Consider the following 17761-nt stretch of genomic DNA (forward strand, 5'->3'; position numbering starts at 1 on the left):
AGGAGCATGTGTTATCTTGTATGTTAGAAGTGAGCGAGTACTTGTGAGGGGATGGAAAGTATTTGTAGTTTTTCCAGTATATTGTACAAGTGTGGTCTTACATGATACAAGCGAGCGAGTTTTTCTGAGAAGATAAGAAAGTATCCGTCCATCTTGACTTACCTATACTTGCCTGTATTTCTCCGGGTATGCACATGCCGACTTCGATGTGGGCATGCACGAATAGAACTTCTCTTTCACCTTTGTCGTCACTCACGGTAAACGGAATATGAAGTTATGGCCTGAACGGCGGCTGATGTTGACAGATGTGACATACAGATGCCGGATGCTCTACGTTTGCGTTAGAAGGGTAACTTTTCTCATATGTGAATAGAAAGGTGCATAAAGAAACGAGAGGGTATTATGTGTCTCCAAAGATGTGGCTTTTCTTACAGAAGCAGTTCTCAGCGTTTGGAGAGGTTTGCGTTTCTCTCTTGTTCAGGTTCTGCATACGTTTATGGTTTTCTTCTCTCGGCTGGCCGGATGGACCGACCCTCCCTCCCAGATCCATTCCCTTGCAAGAGGTCAGTAGCTTTTTTTGCATGCATTCGTCACACTCAGATACGGGGTACACGGTTCACACGGGCCTGTTCTTAAGTTGTTTGCAAGCCAGTGTAGACACATACGCGAAGAAGAAGCTAGGTATCTGAGAAAGGGTAAGAGAGGGGAGAGTTCATCAACAACTATAGGTCCTCCACTATTAGACCGGCGAAGGTTGAGCCGACAAGGTAGATACAGACCTGCAAAAGGCTCAGTTGGGCTGACCGAGGAATGTAGTGAAGTGTAAGCCGGCAGTTATTCACAGGAGCATATGTGGCTGGACAGTTATTGTAAGCTGATCGCGTATAGACGTCGTTGACGGCCCTAGGAGAGAAGCTTAAAGGTTTTGTTACAACTCTAGCATTAGAAGCGATGTACGAAGGGGCAGCAGACATTGCGAATTCCACCTCGGGGCCTCCCGGGCAACTAAGGATCTCTACGTGAAAGTAAAACCTTGTGCATCTCCCTACTCGATTTATACAACACTTGTGCACGGAGTCAGCGGCGAGACTGCCGCTTCTCTGACGAGGCGAAAAGGGGCCATGTGTGCCCTGTGCGCAGGTGCATTGAATTCACCTTTCCTGGGAACCGTCTGCAAACTATCTTTTTCTTGGAATAGGTAACGGTACGCCAGAATCGTTTTCCAGTCATTTCTCCCACCAGTTGTCACGCGTATCCTCCTTTTTTTCTCACAACAGATTGCCCTTGCTATTCGTGTCTTCGTGTTGTTTCTCTTTTCGACAGGCGCTCCAGTTCCGTGGTTACTGGAAGCTGCAGAGAGGGCTCAACAGGCGGTATTGGCTTTGCTTCTTCGCCCACTCCCCCCCTCGATCTGCTCGGGTTTCTCTAACGGGAACGATGCATCGACGATTGTCAACTTCCTCACTGCTACGATCCAGACTCATGTCCAGGCCTTGACGAGTGTGCACGTTGCAGTGCAGTCCTGGATTGGAAATGCCGCTCAGACTTTAGCCCTCTTTCTTCATCTTCCCCAACTTCACAGCCACGCGAGGGCGTCGCTTGAAGCTTCGGTCATGGTAGGCAAGCCGTATTCTGAACTATCTGTGTCGTTTCATGTTCGGTGAGCATAGATAGTTTCAGGTAGGTATCTGTCTACTCCGTCCTATGCTGTCTAAGAGTGATGGATGAAATCGATGATACGCGGAGAAGCGCCTGAACCGAGAGCTGTGTGTCTTGAGTTGATTGAAGCCGTCTCTGGGTATATCGCGCACACACGTGAGAAAGGGAGAGATATGTTTTGTTATATTTTCTCCAATCGAAAAGTGGATAACTACCATGTGCATGCTTTCGTCTCTCGAGCTCGCGGGCTGGCGACGCTTTCGTCTCAGCATTTGTCTAACTTCTTTACATGATGGACCGTCTATTATATCTGATTGGGACAGCTCTCTCTCCCGTATTCAAGTGGATGTATGTATCGATTGAGAAGTGTACGACTCTGTTATCAGAGTGGCTTACTCTTCTTGGTTTTACTCCGTTGTTTCACTTCTACAGGGTCTGCCCTCCAACCTTCTCACTGTGGATCAACGACGGGCCTTCCTCCGGCGTGCATTTTCGGAGACAGACAATATTCGGGGATTCTGTTTGCTTCTTCAGCAGCTTGCGGACGACGCCAAAGCTCAGTTCCAACGCAGCAAATTTTGTGCGGCTCCACCGATCACCAGTAGCGGGCTAACGGGTCTACGCGAAGGTCAACACATGCACTAATTATAAAGAAAAGAATGGCAGTTCAAACGTAGGGCCATGGAATTGTGAGCTTGTCGGCTAAAACCGTGAGACCTGACGGGAAGCATTTGAAGCGAAACAAATAGTCTTTATGACTAGCGGCGTCTCGGACCCGGGTGCTGGAAGATCATCTGTTTCCATTGTACTGGCTTTCATCATTCGTGTTCCACGATTTCTGAGCACTGCAGGAATCGAAAACCTAATATGTGAATGAGGGCAGCCTCCCAAGAGGTGGCCGCTCCCGTCTAGCAGAGTGTCCTCTCGTGTTCCCTACTTGGGGGGGGCTTCTGACTTCCGTTCGGACCAGTAGGAGGTTTTTACGGAGTTGGGAATCTGGATCATGTACACGGAAACCTGCGCTCTCTTGTCTCTTGCATGTATTCCGGAACATCCGTCGAGAGTACGTCACGCTACAACGCATCATTGGTATTCTTCAGCACGGTGCACAGACTTCGAGGAAAGTCTCTTTAGACTGAACTCTCGAGGCTTTCAACAGGCGTCTGCATTGTTCGGCAGCTCTGTTCCTTGGTTGGTCGAAACCCTACCCCGCCCGTCAGAGGATAGGCTTTCGACCGAAGCCACGTTACAAACGTGTTTCGTTGTGGAACCACCTCCTCTGTCGTGTATTGAGCATTCTTGGATCCGCCGTGACTCTTGGGAGCCTCACAGCAGCAGGGATCCTACTCTTAGCAGTCAGATGGGGTGAGCCAGTGGTCCTCCTGAAGGGTGTATCACTAGACGCTTCAGTCGAGATCAGACTGACGTTCAAAACAGCAAACGAACTCGGGTAAGTATATTGCATTATAGTTTTTTAGATGTTTGTGAACTCCAAGGAAGGGCGTTCTTTTTGAGGGACGGCACAGCGAGCAGGAGAGAATTTTACTCCTGGGTGACAGTTTCGTGTGGAGGCGTGCCTCGACTCTCGCCCACGGGGTATGAGTAGAACGCATACATGTTCTGAGGTGTTGAGGGGACCGCAGGGAAAGGGCTTTGGACTATGTTGATGACCTTGCAGCTAGAAGGATTAGATCTCTCCGACCGACCTGCTGCGGGCCCAGCTGACTGGAGGATCTGTGGGTTTTTGGTTCTTTCCATGCTTACGCGATCAGTGTTACGGCAGCCCTCCTTCCTTTCACTGCATGGTATTATAGTTGTCAAGCTTTTTTATTTGCTGGGAACCGGGAAAGCGTCACAGAGATCCGTTCTGAGGACTGCCCAATCTCTAGTCTTTGGGAAGCCCATCTTCGCATGTTCATCGACGCGTCGATCTTGGCTGCCTGCATTCGAGGGCAAAGCAACATAGGGTCACCTGCCATCAGGTGTCAGTTGGAGACGATGTGGATGTGAGGAGTCGGTGTTCGTCGTCCTCTCTGGATTTTCATTCCTGTCCCTCCTTACTCGAGTTCTGTGTGTAGTGTACCGGCGTATGAAAGTGGAGGATGCGTCGTGTTGACCGTTTTCTGGTAGAAGACGGGAACCGGTAGCGAGAGAAACAAAGAGTGCCGGACAGCTGCGCCTTCAGTAACACGAGTTGCGTGTGTCCGGTCAGAAGGTACGTGACGTTCCGAAGCCGGTGTGGAGGTCGGTCGTCGTGCCAGGAGATCCGGTAACTAGAGATACGTACACGACCCTCTCCGTGCGCTGCCGACGTGGAGGATAGGCGCAGCGTTCTGTGTGATCCAAACGACGGTGCGCAAACACGCGTACAGTTCGAGGTGCCCTATTCCCACGACAGGGCAGTGGAGTGTGTCGCTCCTCAGAGAGAAGTGCTAGTTGTATGTCCTGTCTGGCTAACTTGCAACTCTACGTTGCCTGAGCAGCTGTCTGTTACGATTCGAGCTTCGGCGTAGCTCGAATACGAACGTACGTATGTGTGTACGTACTTCCACTTGCAGCAGTGCTCCCGACTACACAGGCAGAAGAAAGAAGACACTCCTTTCACGTACACAGCGGTCCTAAGAGAATCTTGGAGAGTAGCGACTTGCACGGACTACTGCTCCGAGTTTCCCTGGCCTCCGACTCCTCAAAAAAAGAAATTCAGGATAGAGGGCGATTGGTACCTTTTCTCAGCGGTGCAAGAGCACCTTGGTTGCAAATTCTCTGCGGGGACCACCGCATGATCCTGTCTGAACGAGCGAGCGTGATTGGTTTACTGTTAGAGGGTAGCCTGGGCGAGCCTTTGAATCCTTGCAGAACCATTCCTGCCGACGGATAACAAACGTTAATCATTACAGGCCGTTGTACGCAGTTGGCCTCACAGCCTCTGTGGACAAGGCGGAAATCGCTACTCCTCTGAGTCACCCATTCAGAGCCTACGTCAGTGGTCACGATGCATCGTACCGCAGGGCCCAGGCGACATTTACAGAAAGAGCCATCTCTGTTTCTTGGTTCCGTGCAAGCCTTCATAGAGGGGATTGAAGCACAGCAGCGATGAAGTAAACGACACGTCTAAGAGAAGACGTGTAGCTAGGGTGGCTCTGCTTGGGTCTTGAGGTGTAACAAGACCCACGCAGGGCCCCCATAAGGCAGGTCTCAGTCTGACAACACAGAAACTGCATTTTGCGAATCAGGACGCGTGCAAAGATCCGTACCTGCTAGCGTGCGACACGGACAACCCGCCAATCGACTGCTCTTTCCATCGAGCCCGCGACCTTTCTCCGCTGCCTGCTTGTGCCCCTGCTTGCCCCGACTACCTGGGCAACGGAACCACGAGTCCCTGTACCTCCCGAAAGCTTCGCGTGTCCACGTTTCACATGCACGGTCTCCGCCACAGCCGTCAAAATTACTTCAGAGCACGCCGCAGAACACACCCCTCCCACTTCGCTTCAACACCTTTTCCCGTGATACCTTTATGCCAAGCTTTCACCCGCCTCACTCACAGCCCCTGGTAGCGCCGGCTAACGCAAAGATGCAAGTGACAGAATACGTCGTCTTTCTTCAAACCATGCATGGGCGCCACGTTGAAATCTTACAAAGAAGAAATTGTCCCGTATGTCAACAAGGTTAAAAAGAAAGACGCAGAAGAGTTTCCTGATCTACAGGAAGGCTCTTCTGAGTCCTCATTCTCTTCAGTTGTTACTGGACACTAGTCGAGTAGTACCTCGCCCTTCTCCCGAGGGCGAGAACCGCCGGATACTTACTGCCTTCTCTCTGGGACCAACACGTCCGCCCTCCTACACATGAAAAAGCCAGGAGCCACTCGACAGTCACTGAGACTCACTGAACACCGAATCTTTGCACTGTAGCTCAGAATAACTACTCTGCGCATTTCTAAGATGGCAGCAGAGAAACTGCCTTTTGCAAACAATGTTCATCACGGCAGTGAAGAAGTCGTCGACTGGCTGCTCTTCGAGTCACATGGGATATCGTGACTATCGCCAGACTGACAACGGAAGAAAAGGACTGAAAACATAACAACTTGTGGTGGCAACAGCAGCATGGAATGAAAAACCACAACGGCCTGCAAACCCGGTCCGTCAAAAGAGAAAGCTGTCTACGTGTCAAGAGCTCTCATGTCACTTGAGCAGGCGACACCCTTAGTGCCCGGAAAGAGAACTTCAAGTTCTTAGCTTTGAGGTGACTCGCCAGCTGTCCTTCTCGGGTCGAGTCCGCCCACCGTTGTTGTCTGCCTCTATCTCATACCTGACCTGTACCTCATTTAGCTTCACTCGATCGGAGACGCGGCTGAGGAGACATCCTCTATGTCATTATCCTGTGTTCTCCGTTTGCCATGGCCGTCCGGATCTCCCATTTTTCACTTCACCATTGAGCAAGCGAAAGGGACACCTTAAGCGTCCCGCCTTCATCGCCACCTTCTGTAACACCCCCGTTCTTCCTTCTTGGTTAAGATAGCTCCGACAGCCTCAATAGCTGTACTGGGGGTAGGGGCGTGCCAGGCTTTGACCCGAGTGTTTTTCTTCTTTGCAAGAAAAGCCTGACCTAGCCACTCAAGGCTTTACTAGCCTGCAGCTTCTGCCGCTTTGTTCGAAAGACCCCACTGTTTGTCCGGTATCGTCTTCGCGCCCTTTCACGCAAGTCAGGCCCTAGAAAGCCGTTCGAATACATCCAGTCGCACGTGTCAACTAGGAAACTGATGTTCTTATACAAAAAATACAGAAAAACCAGAGGGTGACTGAAGAAACGATAAACAATGTACTCCCTTGTGTATCTACCCCCACTCATTTTTTGCACTACAGGGTCGAAATAGTCCCGGTTGACGAAGACGTACATGTCCATGATCTGCAAGACAAGCGACAGCGCTAACTGGACAATCTTCCACGCTGCCTCCCTCCTGATGGACTTGTCTCTACGTTTGACGTACCTTCTCCACAACGCTTTTTCAAACGAAACGCTTCGGTTTGGTTGCTGCGCAGTGAGCGGCGGCAGCCCAAGGGGCACCACGTGAGGAACATGTGATTCATCATCAGTGTCATGCCCGTCGATAAGCGTATCAAGGGACCCCGGCCGGAACAGCCCTGGGCGAGCCTCGGATTGGAGATCCTGAGGAGACAAAGATGAAGAGGGTACCGCTAAAGACGTATGTACTACCGCTCCAGCTTGCTTTAGGTCTGAGTCCCCTGACGCAAACTGTTTGGCATCTGCGGGGGTAGTGAGCCGGGTTTTGTTTGCCGCATTTCGACGAGAGGAGAAATCTTTTTCGCCCGTTGTCGTTCGCTCCGTCTCCAGCTCGTCTACCGCGGTGCCACCTAACTGGTCGGTTGACGAAAGTACCACTCCTGTCATGCGCCTTCGGCGTCGGTGCGACGGGGTATCCCCAGGCTTTGCTTTAGCGTCGACAGTTCCAGGAGTGGTATGAAAAAGCAGATTAACCGAAGTGGGGGCAGGGATTGCTCGGACCTGTGTGGCTTCAGAAAAGTTTTCTCGCACTCGGCCTCCGCTCACAACGGAAAAAGGACACGAAGATCGCGTATCAGAAGTACAAATTCGGAGAAACAGCGGAGCCCATGAGCTGCTGGAGCTCAGCGAGTGGTACAGTTCATTGACCAGGAAGAGTGATGACAGGATGAGAAGAGAAATTCGAGCTGACCGCGAAAGAGAAGTCGCCCACACGCTGAGCGTTAACACCATGGTAAACGCGATTAGAGGGAGTTCACGCCCGGAAGCTTCTGCAAAGGAAGGGGGGCTGAACGGCGTGACTTCGAAATGCACTGCAGACCGGGAACACTCCAGAACGGTCGAAAGGAACCTTCCTCACCCCACCGTCAACCATCACCAGCTCTCTTGGCAAGCCCAGAATTGGTCAGGCGCCTCACAAAGCAGAATTGTCACTTCTCGGACAGACGTAAGAGGTTAGGGACCTGGTGGACGGTTTCGCAGGGCCACGCTTTAGCAATGTTCCGGACAGTTTTTGTCTACAGCGGTCCGGCCGCCGCTTCGTCCCCTTTCCGGCGGACATTTCATTCCGCAAGCGGACTGGAGCAAGGCAAGAAAATATCCGTAGCCTCCTGGTGTTTTTGCTGTTCAACGCGGAGGCTCGTATTCGAGCAAAGCCGGAAGACAGTGGTGCCACAGCGGAACCTCAACCAGTTCTTTCGGGGCAGGTCGAAGTGTAGAGATAACCACAGTACGACGGACCAGCCGCGAAGGCAAAGACTTAACTCCGCGTCCTCAATAAAACACCCAAGTTTTTCTAACGAGGGTCGCTCCTCCTGGGGGGCTCACGCAGATGACGTCAAAGTGTCGGAACGGAATTTAGTTCGTAGGGGTTTCCGTCGCCGGACTCTCGAGAGGGTTCGCAGAAGCATGCATTCGCTCGAAGCACCAGATGAACTGCTTCATCACCACCGCATACGAATTTCGAGAGCCTCGCGCACCTTAGCTTGCACCCGCGCTTCTCCAGCAGGCGTGTATCGCCGCTCCAGAGCCCCGGGCGGCGTAGGCCCTGCTCGTTTCGCAGCAGGGTGTACAATTCGTTTGTAGTCCGGCTGGACTTCCGTTTGCTTTGGAGCTCGGACCGCTACAAGCGCCGCTTGCTGAGGGCCCATGGCCATGTTTTGCTTTCTAATGTATACCAAGGCCTGTTCACCAGCTTGAAGTGCGGCTATGCACCTTTCTCTCCCGGTTGCGGACCGGAGCAGATCGCATGATTCTCTTCTTGCCCCCACGCACCAAGCGAGTTGCAAGACCCGGAACACCAAGATATCGTTTGAGTCTTCGAGCATTCTTCCCTTGGCGGTGACCAACACTTTAGTGATGAACCAGCATCCAAGGGCGGCATCATAGTTTCCTCGAGACAGGCAGCGCGAGTGCTCTCTTCTCCGTCTGGCTCGATCAGTAACTGTTAGAGGGTACGCACACCGGAAAAGGCACGGCTGTTCGGCACTCACTGGCCAATCGATTCAGCCATTTCACCACTGCACGGGATAACAAAGGCTGCTGTGTTCCTACCGGCGCACCGGTACCGCCCCCCCCAAGCTGTGACCGCGTGTATGCGCACAGCCTCAGGAACGGGGCCCCTGTTCTTCCTGATCGGTAGACCGCACAGCTACATTGACGCCGGGCCGTGCGCTCACTGGAGTGACGTTTGGGTACCCCCCGGTGCAGCAGAATGTTGCGGAAGTCCAACACTTTTCGAACACGCAGCCTGCCCCCGAAAAGTGCTGGGGCAGCCACAGGACTGTAGTGACTGTCCTGCTGACGCTGTCGGATTCTTCAGACCGCCTTTTGAACTGGGGCGTGGGCGAAGAAGCAAGCATCCGGAATGGGGGTGATGTCTGCGTCACTTAGCTTGAGGTGCCAGAGCCGGCGGTGTAGCGCAGTCTGCTATGCTAGAGCCCTGCGAGCTGTCCCACCCCGCGCCGCTGAAAGCTTGTATATCCCTAACCGGGCCGCGCTTGCGCCCAAGCCGGGGGCCAGCCACACCAGCTTGCCCCGCCGAACATAGTTTGGCCTTCGCAGCCTGACCCCCTTGGTGCCTGGAGATAATTTTTTTTTTCTTCTTGGAATTGCTTTTTTGTCGTTTGTGGTGCCGCGTTGTGATGCGCGCAGTGACCTGCTTTCTTTTTCAAAACGAGTGTTGCTGACTAAGTCTTCCGCAGAAGCGATACCAGAGTGTGCTGCTAGCGAGAGCTGTGGGCACCCCGGACCTCCCAAGTTTGTGTGCGTTTTTACAACTGTTTTCCAGACTTTCATGCTGTCGGCGATCAATCTCGCGGGGCAGAGCCTTCCTTGAGTTAGCTCCATGCGTAGTTCCTGAGATTTAGAGTTGGTTAGTTGCTCACCGGAACCCCCAAAAACCGCGCTGAACTGGTTGTCCCCAGTCCTCCATATACGTTTGTCCATAGTCCTTGCGGTCAGCTCACGAGATGTCTGTGGCGCCTTCTTACCATATCCCTGGCGAGTTTATCGCCAAGGATGCTGTTAAGGTAGCTCCTTTCTCGCCAAGGGTGGAGACTTCGTTGACTAGCACGGTGGCGTCAGCACCGGCCTCCCGTCCCGTGGTCTACGCTCCTCCTGCGCCAGCCAGAACGTACGTACCGGTAGGTGAGCCGCCCTTCACTCCTTTTCTGGAGGATAGCCGACCAGCTGAATGGACGAGCAAACGAGTCTACGTCTCCGACCCGACTCCACAAAACTACGCGATATATCCACCGGTCCGGAGAGGTGTCATGGACAGGGTTGTGGATTTCTGCCGTAATCTTGGAGTACGTACGGCTCCGAGGCCAGCGGAGGTCGTGGAGTTTGTTGCCGCCGCACCACCTCCTCCAATGCTTGTTCAGCAGGTGCCTTCTGTGGTAGCGACACCCGCCCCTCCTCCTGCGGTTATACAGCCCGGACAGCCAATCTATCTCGTGCCAGTTTCTGCACCTGCCGCTCCCGTCTCGCCACGGCTACCCACGGCCCCGTGCCTTGGGGCGTGTCGCGCCCCCGAGCCTACTGCAGTGCTCCCCAATCCAGAAAAAATGCTGTGCTTCGGTCATCGAGGTGATGAGCGGACACTGCTGTGCGGAATGGTCACCTTGCCGCCACCACAGATCAAGTACGATATTGTTGTGGAGAAAACTCAGGCTTGCTTGGGGTTGTGCGAGAGAGACTCTTTTGTCGCCGTATGTAGGAAGTGTCGGATGCGCCTGGCTAACTGCCCATACTGTCATAAACAGTCTGTGACCGCTCACCCCTAGAGCGTGTACGCTTGTCATAGTGTCGTCCTGCCGACGGAGGGGAAGGATGTTGTGGTGTGCGGCGATCTCGTCTGCGTGTAATGAAACCTACATGTAAACATGCTTTTGTTGTGCCACAATCAGAGTACGAACGACGTGGAATGCGTGACAGTGATAGCATTTCCTTCGTTCTTCTTTTCAAGGAAGTCGTTCTATTGGTGCTTCCCAGTTGTCAAGCTTGTCGACCACTTCGAACACGTGACCCTCATTACCGAAATCTTGAAAAGCGTGTGGTAACAATACACTTGCTGACCGGGGCCAGGCTGCCGTGCACAAGCCAGATTCAGGGGTCGTGTTTGTACGTAAAGGCGGAGCGCGGTCGTGGACCGAATGTAACAGTAAAGAGTATCCTCTCTCGTCTGCCGTCGCTCAGTACGCAGAACGATGAGTAGATGCCAAGGCCAACCATTGACAAGCGTTGAATTACTCCGTCGTGGCGACAGTCTGCTGCAGACAGTTGCCTATTTTCAAGGGCATGCCCTCTACTTGCCTTGCCCCCGCTGGGAAGAGCTAACTCGCCGAGGCTTAAGGGCTGCACACGCCCCGTGCGGCCTTCAGGTTGCAGTACACGAAGTCGCTGTCGCCGTGGTGTCAGCCTGAAAGAACTCGTCGAGGGCCCTTATCACAGAGTTCGCCTTGAGTTGCATTTCGTCGCACTCTTCTTCAGGCACGCTCAAGGCGACAATAGCACCTCCCGCTCCAACGCTCACTTCCTGTAGTCAAAGCGAACCACGCGCCGGCGGCGAGTATAAGTTTGCTAAATGTCTCCGACTGAGCGTTCATGTTACTGCCCTGTCTATACTACAGCCCAACCTATCTTGGGAAAGATACCTCCGAGAGGCGCACAGGGCAGAAGGTCGAAGGTGGCACGCCGTCGTGCACGTCTTCGTTACTACCACGCCAGCAAGTGATCAGTGGAAAGGGGCGGGCTTGGGACCGCAGCTGAGTGCAGCTCTTGCAGCCTTACGTTCGATCGTGTGAAAACTGCCGTCCGAATGACAATGTTGAAGCTTGCTTGATTTGTCAAAGAAAGGAAACCGATGGCTCCGCTGTAGATCCCGCGGGGGCGCTCTTCTAGCCTATTAACACGAAGAGGCGTACGATACAATTCCGCACAAGCAGTTTCGTTGCAGGGTGTCACAGCGGTGGTGTCACTAGAGCAACGGCGAAAAAAGGTCAGGCATCAAGTTTTGCTTACGCATCTATAAGTTCCATTGCCCTTTTCTTCGGTGCTCCAGTCATAGATCCGCCTGGGAAGGCTGCGACAATGGCATCCAGCATGTCCAACTCCGTCTCTCTGCGCAGACAGACACACACGAGTCTCCGCCGGTTTCCACTCGACCTGCCGTCGACAGAACCGTAGAAACAGTCTTGCTGAGTGTCATTGTTCCACTCAAGTCAAGGCCTACCTCAGCTTGCCTCGAATGGTTGACACGAGCTGATGCACCGTCGCATAGCTCTCGACTGCCATGAGCTGCGGGACTGAAACAGACCCTGGGACGGAAACACGGCCTGCACAATGGACACGCACTTAACAGAGCCGGCCCATGCTGTCGGCATGACACACCACATTCCCCGGTACCGCGGAAGCCAGACTGCACATGAATGATGAGCATTTGGGTTTCTTCAGAGCCCGGCTGAAGGCGAGAGGTAGCTTGATAAGCTACGTGACGCACCCAAGTCGTTCCGCACAAGATCAACAATCATCAGGTTCTCAGCTCTATCTTTTTCGCTCGTCGCCAGCTCATCAGCGAGAGCCCTGTCCTCCAGTAGAGTTCTCCCCCGAGGCCTTGTTCCCTTTATCGGCTTCGATTCCACCCAACCATCGGCGTCGATCTTCAAAAAGCATTCAGGGCTCGAACAGCACACAGAGTATGACGGGCGGCTTTGAAAACCATCGCAGGCCAGCGGCGACGGACTGCAGCATGTGGCGGCTTCCTGTGATTCCACTCCAAGTACTTCATGTTCTTGAAACCTACAAATGGACACGTGCAACCACTTCCGGCCGTACGTTGTATGGATTCTCCGCATGCAAGGTGCCTTAGCAGTACGAGTGAGCCGTATGCCCTCACTCACCCGGTCTGTACTGCAACCGGCATCATTATCAAGTGATTTTGTATGAAAGACTTCTGGGAAGTCGCTGAATTACACTGACAGCTCGCATGTAACTTCGGAGCGTTGAACATTCCCGGGGCGATCTCTTCGCGGAGTCAAAGAGAGATATTCAAAGGCCTACCGGAGAAACGCAGCAAACGGTGCTGGGTTTCTTCGCCGCAGGTGTCCGTAGAAGGGGAGCGGAGCAATCATGGACGGTCCCACGGTCGCCTTGAACTGTGTCGTCAGGCACACCTCATACACTTCACCAGCGGCGATGTACTCTAGAATTTTTTTGATACTGTTTCTGTACGCTTCCGTGTCCTCGCGAGCCTTCATGCCAGTCTCAGTTCTCCGCTCTCGTTCAGCCGTGGTCCTTGTCTCAAACGGGCCACTCACTGACCGCCCTGAGCAGAGGCCCTTGGTACATGGCCCGTCTGGCGTGTTGGAATTTTTGGACTCACTCGGGTCCCGTCCTGCGGTCGAAGATTCCAGCGGCACAGGAAATCGAGCCGTATCACTAAACGGGAAGAAACCTGCCTGTCGAGCTTGTACTCGATCCTTAACGACTGTCCCGTCTCCCGGCGCCAAGTGTATAAAAGCAGAAACAGCTCGGAGAGCTTTCCTAGCCCACTCCTCCTGCGTCTGTAGTAATTGCGCTGCCCGCTCTCTGACCCTCAGACCAAGCATACCCTCAGTTGGGCAAGGCCAGTTCCTCCCATCAGCCTCGGTGAAATCGCAACCCAGATCATTATCTCTTGCTGGGACAAGCCACGATATATAGACGCTACCACTCTGGTGGTTCAGAGTAATAACCCGATCCGCAAATATCCACGCGGAGTCTGGTACCTCTCTGTCCGAGTTACGCCCAGCAGCGCCCTGGCCCCCATCACACTTCTTCAATCCCGGACCTACGTACTTCTCCGTGACGTGCCGGACTTCATAACCGAAGAAACCGGCATACCCGCAAGGGAAGGGCGATGGAAGCTCGTCGAGGGTCATTTCTCCGGCTTCCGCTTCCTCCAGGGCTACCTCTGCTGGTGGCGGAAGGCCGTCACGGTGTTCCGGTGTCTTTTTGTCTTTCTTGATAGTCGCCATGATGCGTCCTTTCCACGACCGGACAGCTAGACGCGGTGTTTGGTTTCTTGGTGTCCATCCAAACGCTGCTAGTCTGCTTCTCAGCACCTCAAATACATTTCCTTCGACCTGATGGCAGCAAGTCCTGGATCCGTGAAAATGTGAGAGAGTTGCCTTCTCCAGCTCCCAACACTCGATGACCTCACCAAACGGGCCAGACGAACTCCCCATGAAGGAGAGGCACGGGCGGTTTCCGTATGTTTTTTGAGCATGGGGTCCAGCGCACAGTTCATCAGCAGAGCTGGAATCAAGCCAGAAGCAGTACCTGTCAGAACCATAAAGATGTTCGAAGAGGCCATACTGGTCCAGAGCGAATTCTTTTAGAGTTTCTCCGGCAGAGCTTGCCCCATCGACTTGCAGTGCCACAGTAGCAACATTGATCTCCCAGTGTAGAGGATGCTCTGATGCGGTCTCCATGCACCAGCGGGGAATGGAAGGGCCCTCGACAGGACTAGGCGGCTGAGCATTTAGCTGACTGGGAAACTTGCCCTGCCACCACGCGACTGTCATGGCCTTGAAGTTGTTAAGGATTCTGAACCCCGCTGATGTGCCGACCGACTCCGGATGAAACTGTATACCGTGCAGCGGCTTCTCTCGGTGACGAAGTCCCATGAGAACATTATCCGCATCTGTTGTCCAGCAGGTTTCCTCAAGGGAGGCAGGCAAGCTGGCGCAACGCACACAGAGAATGCACAGCTGGCATGTATCGAGGCAACAATCTGGGTCCGGACCACGACTAGTTTCGACTTCGTCGGTAGACTCACCTTTCTCGCTCCACCTGAAGCGAGTGATACCTCACTACCATTGTTCCGCCTTGGACACCGTCGAAAAGCTCGTATTCGTTGACAAACCCGACAGGGCTTCTCCTTCCGTGAATGGCCACGGGGGACCGCCGAATCTGCGCGCGGTGCACAATACAGCACACCCACGCCGGCGCGGGTAAGGAAGAGAGTGTAGGTGTTCGAGGAAGGCTGCTCGTCGTACTCCCAATGACGGTGTGTGTTTGGCTAACCTAAGTGCACCAGTTGCTTACCTTACCGCCATAAACGTGGCCGAGGCCCTGATGCCCCAGGCAGATCCCTAGGACTGGGACAGCCCCGTCTTGCAGCACCTCTCGGCAAAGCCCGAAGTCTTCATCGTTCTCGACCGTTCCGGGACCCGGAGAGATCACTATGTTGTGTACGAGCGGGAGCCTCGCCTTGGCGAGCTGCCAGGTAGGAAACTCATCATTTCGGATGACAACCGGAGGCACGCCATTGACTGCTGCTAGATACTGGAAAACATTGTACGTGTAAGAGTCATAGTTGTCGATTAGGAGGGTCCGGATAAACGAGAACCCTTCCGATTCGTCGTTTGGCCCCGCATCGGTGCGTGAAGCCCCAGCACTCTCGATCCGTAGCTGCCAGCTGGTCTGCTCCATAACAGACTGGGCGCGCTTCCGTCGGACAGGGTATCGTGACCAAGGTAAACTCTTCCTGATTCACTGGGCAAAGTTGAAGTTGCACCTGGAAGTGTTTGCCTGGCTGTCGTGCCATCCAATCGACTGCTCGATACTAGGCATGCGAATGGCGCAACGGTGTTTGCATGCTCGAGTCTCCAGATGTCACGTGTACTGACAGCTAGGACCAAAGCAAGTTCAGGTGTCTCAGATGCATGCAGCTGATTCTACCATTCAACTACGGTCCTTGCACCCACCGACTCGCCTGCAGCCACAATGAGGTCGCTTTGTGGTGCTGCCGCCTTCGTGGGCGTTGCCTCTGGGTGTCTTGCTAGCAGTGGGGAACTGCCGCCGTTCTACCATACAACGTCACAGATACGGGAACAGCTACAAGAACTCGCGGACTCCTGTGAGGGATTCAGCGTCGAGCATGAGTCCATTGGGAATGGCCACACGGTCGACATTGTTCAACTGTCTCGCGTAGAGAACGCCCCGCACCGCTTTTTCATGCTTGCTGGTGAACACGCCAGAGAGTTAATCTCGGCGGAAAGCGCCTTGCACTTCCTTCAAGGTAAACACTTCTCCCTGTACTGCCGCGGAAAACCTCTTACGACCTTTTTTCACTCCAGTTTTATGTGGGAAAGAAGGGAAGTTACGTGACAAGGCTAACAAAGTGCTGCAGCACACTCAATTCCGGGTGGTGGTCAACGGCAACCCTGTGTCCCGGGAGAAAGTCGAGAATGGCGATTTCTGCGTAGGCCAACTTGGAAAATTAGACCAGGGATCATCTGAATCCCGCTGCAGCTGCGAGTAAACGAAAACCATGTCGACCTCAACCGCAACTGGAGTGGTAAGTGGAGTGCTGGTCTCTGGAGTCCTCCTCCGCTTTTGCTTGATAGGTAGTTCCAGATCACTGGGCCGCCCCATCCGCGAACTCCGACACTAACCCTGGCCCAAAAGCATTTTCCGGTGTGCCGAAATAGTCTCTCACCATAACTTTTTCGGTGGTGATAACCCCGCGTTCCAGAGCCGGAGACGCGCTCCTTCGCAAAAGCCGTGAAATCGTTCAAGCCGCACACATTTCTCTCTGTTCATTCCGGTACAATCACCGCCCACACCTGCAGTTCTAGTGTGTTGCCATGTCCACGCCCCACCTGCAGGCACGCTCGGAATGTATATGCCGTGGGCCTTCTCATCATCTGAGCCCAAACGCAACGAGCAAGCAATGGAGTAGGCATTCCTCATGAACTCGAAAGACGACCAGATGGCTCCACAATCAAGATCGCAGGTCAATTCTGAGGGAGGTCGACCGCAGTTTTTGCCAGTGCCCATACGGTGTGGCAGTAACATGTTGACTCCCCTCCACGTGTAGGACCACTTAATGTGACTACAGGCCCGGCCGGCAAAGAGGTCGGCTACCGCAGTTCGGGGACCTGCCTCGACTACGTTTATGACAAGCTCGAAACTCCTTTAGCCTTTGCCTTCGAGGTGAGAAATCTGTGCACACATTCCCCCTCAACGTACCAGAGTGCCGCTGCTCCTAGATCTACGCCCTCCCGGACCGCCAGCCTGCTCTCCATGACGCGTGGAAGAAAGAAACACAGTTCCTCGACGCTCACTCAGACTTTTCGGGTATCACTCCTCGGCTCCGGCTCCGGATAAACGACTCGCCTCGATTCGCCATCATTCCTGAGTCCGCGTTGGCGTACGCTGAGTGCTTCGAGGTAACGTCTTTACTCTTTGGCGTTCATCTTTCAAGTAGCAACGCCCCCGTCCCGCAGCAATTCAACCCATCCACCGAAGACGAGTTCAGCCAGACACTAGTGAATTGGAGCGAGGTACGCTTCCATCGTGATATTCTTCCGTCCAGCACGGAAAGACACATACTCTCCCCAGGCATTCTTGGATCTGACCGAACGGTCAAAAGAAGCTCTGGAAAGCCTCTAGCGACAACGCTTCATGCAGGGGTCCATGCTAGGCTAGTGTCCCTTAGAAACTGAAGCACGGCACCCTGCAGCCAGAGAGTCAGTTGTAGAGCAGGCGCATGAACCTGTATATCCGCGACTCTGGTTACCAATGTTCAGCCACGAGAACCTGCCGTCTAAAGGGTTCAGCAATGATTCACCCCCTCTTGACACAGCTCTCACGGAGAGCTCCCCGGAGTACCTTGCCCGCACCAGCCGATCTAGCAGTGGGGCTAACTCGCGCGGCGTGCTTGCGGTACGCACTGTGTTGATTGCCCCCTTGTGCGGGAAGAACCGGACGCCTCCGGTTTTCTGGTCCGGCGTCGGCTCCCCGTTCCCGTCTCCGACAACTTTTTTCCCCTTGTCTGGTGTCGACCCCAATGGTGGCCGCGGTCGACGGTATTTCCGCGCGGGGCGGATTGAGGCATAGCAGCACCGGCATCAGCCGCACGCCTGTCTGGCCACTCGCAGTCGCGATCAAGCCCGCTGGAAGAAAAAGAGAGACGCGACCTGCGAACGGTATCGGACTAGCGCCCAGTGTTGGCGCACCCGCCTCCTCTACACAGCACTATTCTGGTGCGCGGGTACTGTGGACCGTAGCTGCCAGGTACCTGTGCGGAACACAT

General features: G+C 53.8%; 3 protein-coding genes across 3 annotated transcripts in view; 2 read left to right on the forward strand and 1 right to left on the reverse strand.

The window, feature by feature from the left end:
* Positions 1–4106, forward strand: part of CSUI_000069 (uncharacterized protein) — a gene marked incomplete at its 5' end in the record, with an annotated part of 9469 nt that extends 5363 nt beyond the window's left edge. The window contains 3 exons of the mRNA XM_068060303.1: positions 482–563; positions 1324–1616; positions 2092–4106. Of these exons, the coding sequence (XP_067927713.1) occupies positions 482–563; positions 1324–1616; positions 2092–2304 (588 nt within the window). The remainder of the gene's footprint in view (positions 1–481; positions 564–1323; positions 1617–2091) is intronic.
* A 6684-nt stretch (positions 4107–10790) lies between these two features.
* CSUI_000070 (p-aminobenzoic acid synthase) lies at positions 10791–15264 on the reverse strand. The gene is made up of 9 exons (XM_068060304.1): positions 14767–15264; positions 14498–14631; positions 13516–14400; positions 12739–13072; positions 12179–12477; positions 11912–12014; positions 11701–11799; positions 11470–11581; positions 10791–11215 (listed from the first exon to the last, which is right to left on the reverse strand). Exons 1-4 carry the CDS (start codon positions 15151–15153, stop codon positions 13057–13059), a joined length of 1422 nt encoding a protein of 473 aa, XP_067927714.1. The 5' UTR covers positions 15154–15264; the 3' UTR covers positions 10791–11215; positions 11470–11581; positions 11701–11799; positions 11912–12014; positions 12179–12477; positions 12739–13056.
* A 178-nt stretch (positions 15265–15442) lies between these two features.
* CSUI_000071 (zinc carboxypeptidase superfamily protein) lies at positions 15443–16047 on the forward strand (the record flags this gene model as incomplete). Its single annotated transcript, XM_068060305.1, has 3 exons — positions 15443–15742; positions 15801–15925; positions 15976–16047. Coding segments are annotated over exons 1-3 (492 nt in total), but the record flags the coding sequence as incomplete, so codon positions are not given.
* Between the last annotated feature and the right edge of the window lie 1714 nt (positions 16048–17761).

Source organism: Cystoisospora suis, assembly GCF_002600585.1.
Source record: "Cystoisospora suis strain Wien I chromosome Unknown contig_30, whole genome shotgun sequence".
NCBI classification, from domain to species: domain Eukaryota; phylum Apicomplexa; class Conoidasida; order Eucoccidiorida; family Sarcocystidae; genus Cystoisospora; species Cystoisospora suis.

Bases quoted from the DNA above. Each gene is read 5' to 3' on its own strand.
- CSUI_000070 (XM_068060304.1), bottom strand. From the start codon at position 15,153: ATGGAGCAGACCAGCTGGCAGCTACGGATCGAGAGTGCTGGGGCTTCA. The intron at 14,632-14,766 runs GTAAGCAACTGG...CACCGCGCGCAG, and splicing joins GCCACGTTTATGGCGGTAAG to ATTCGGCGGTCCCCCGTGGC. The intron at 14,401-14,497 runs GTGAGTCTACCG...GCGTTGCGCCAG, and splicing joins CTTCAGGTGGAGCGAGAAAG to CTTGCCTGCCTCCCTTGAGG.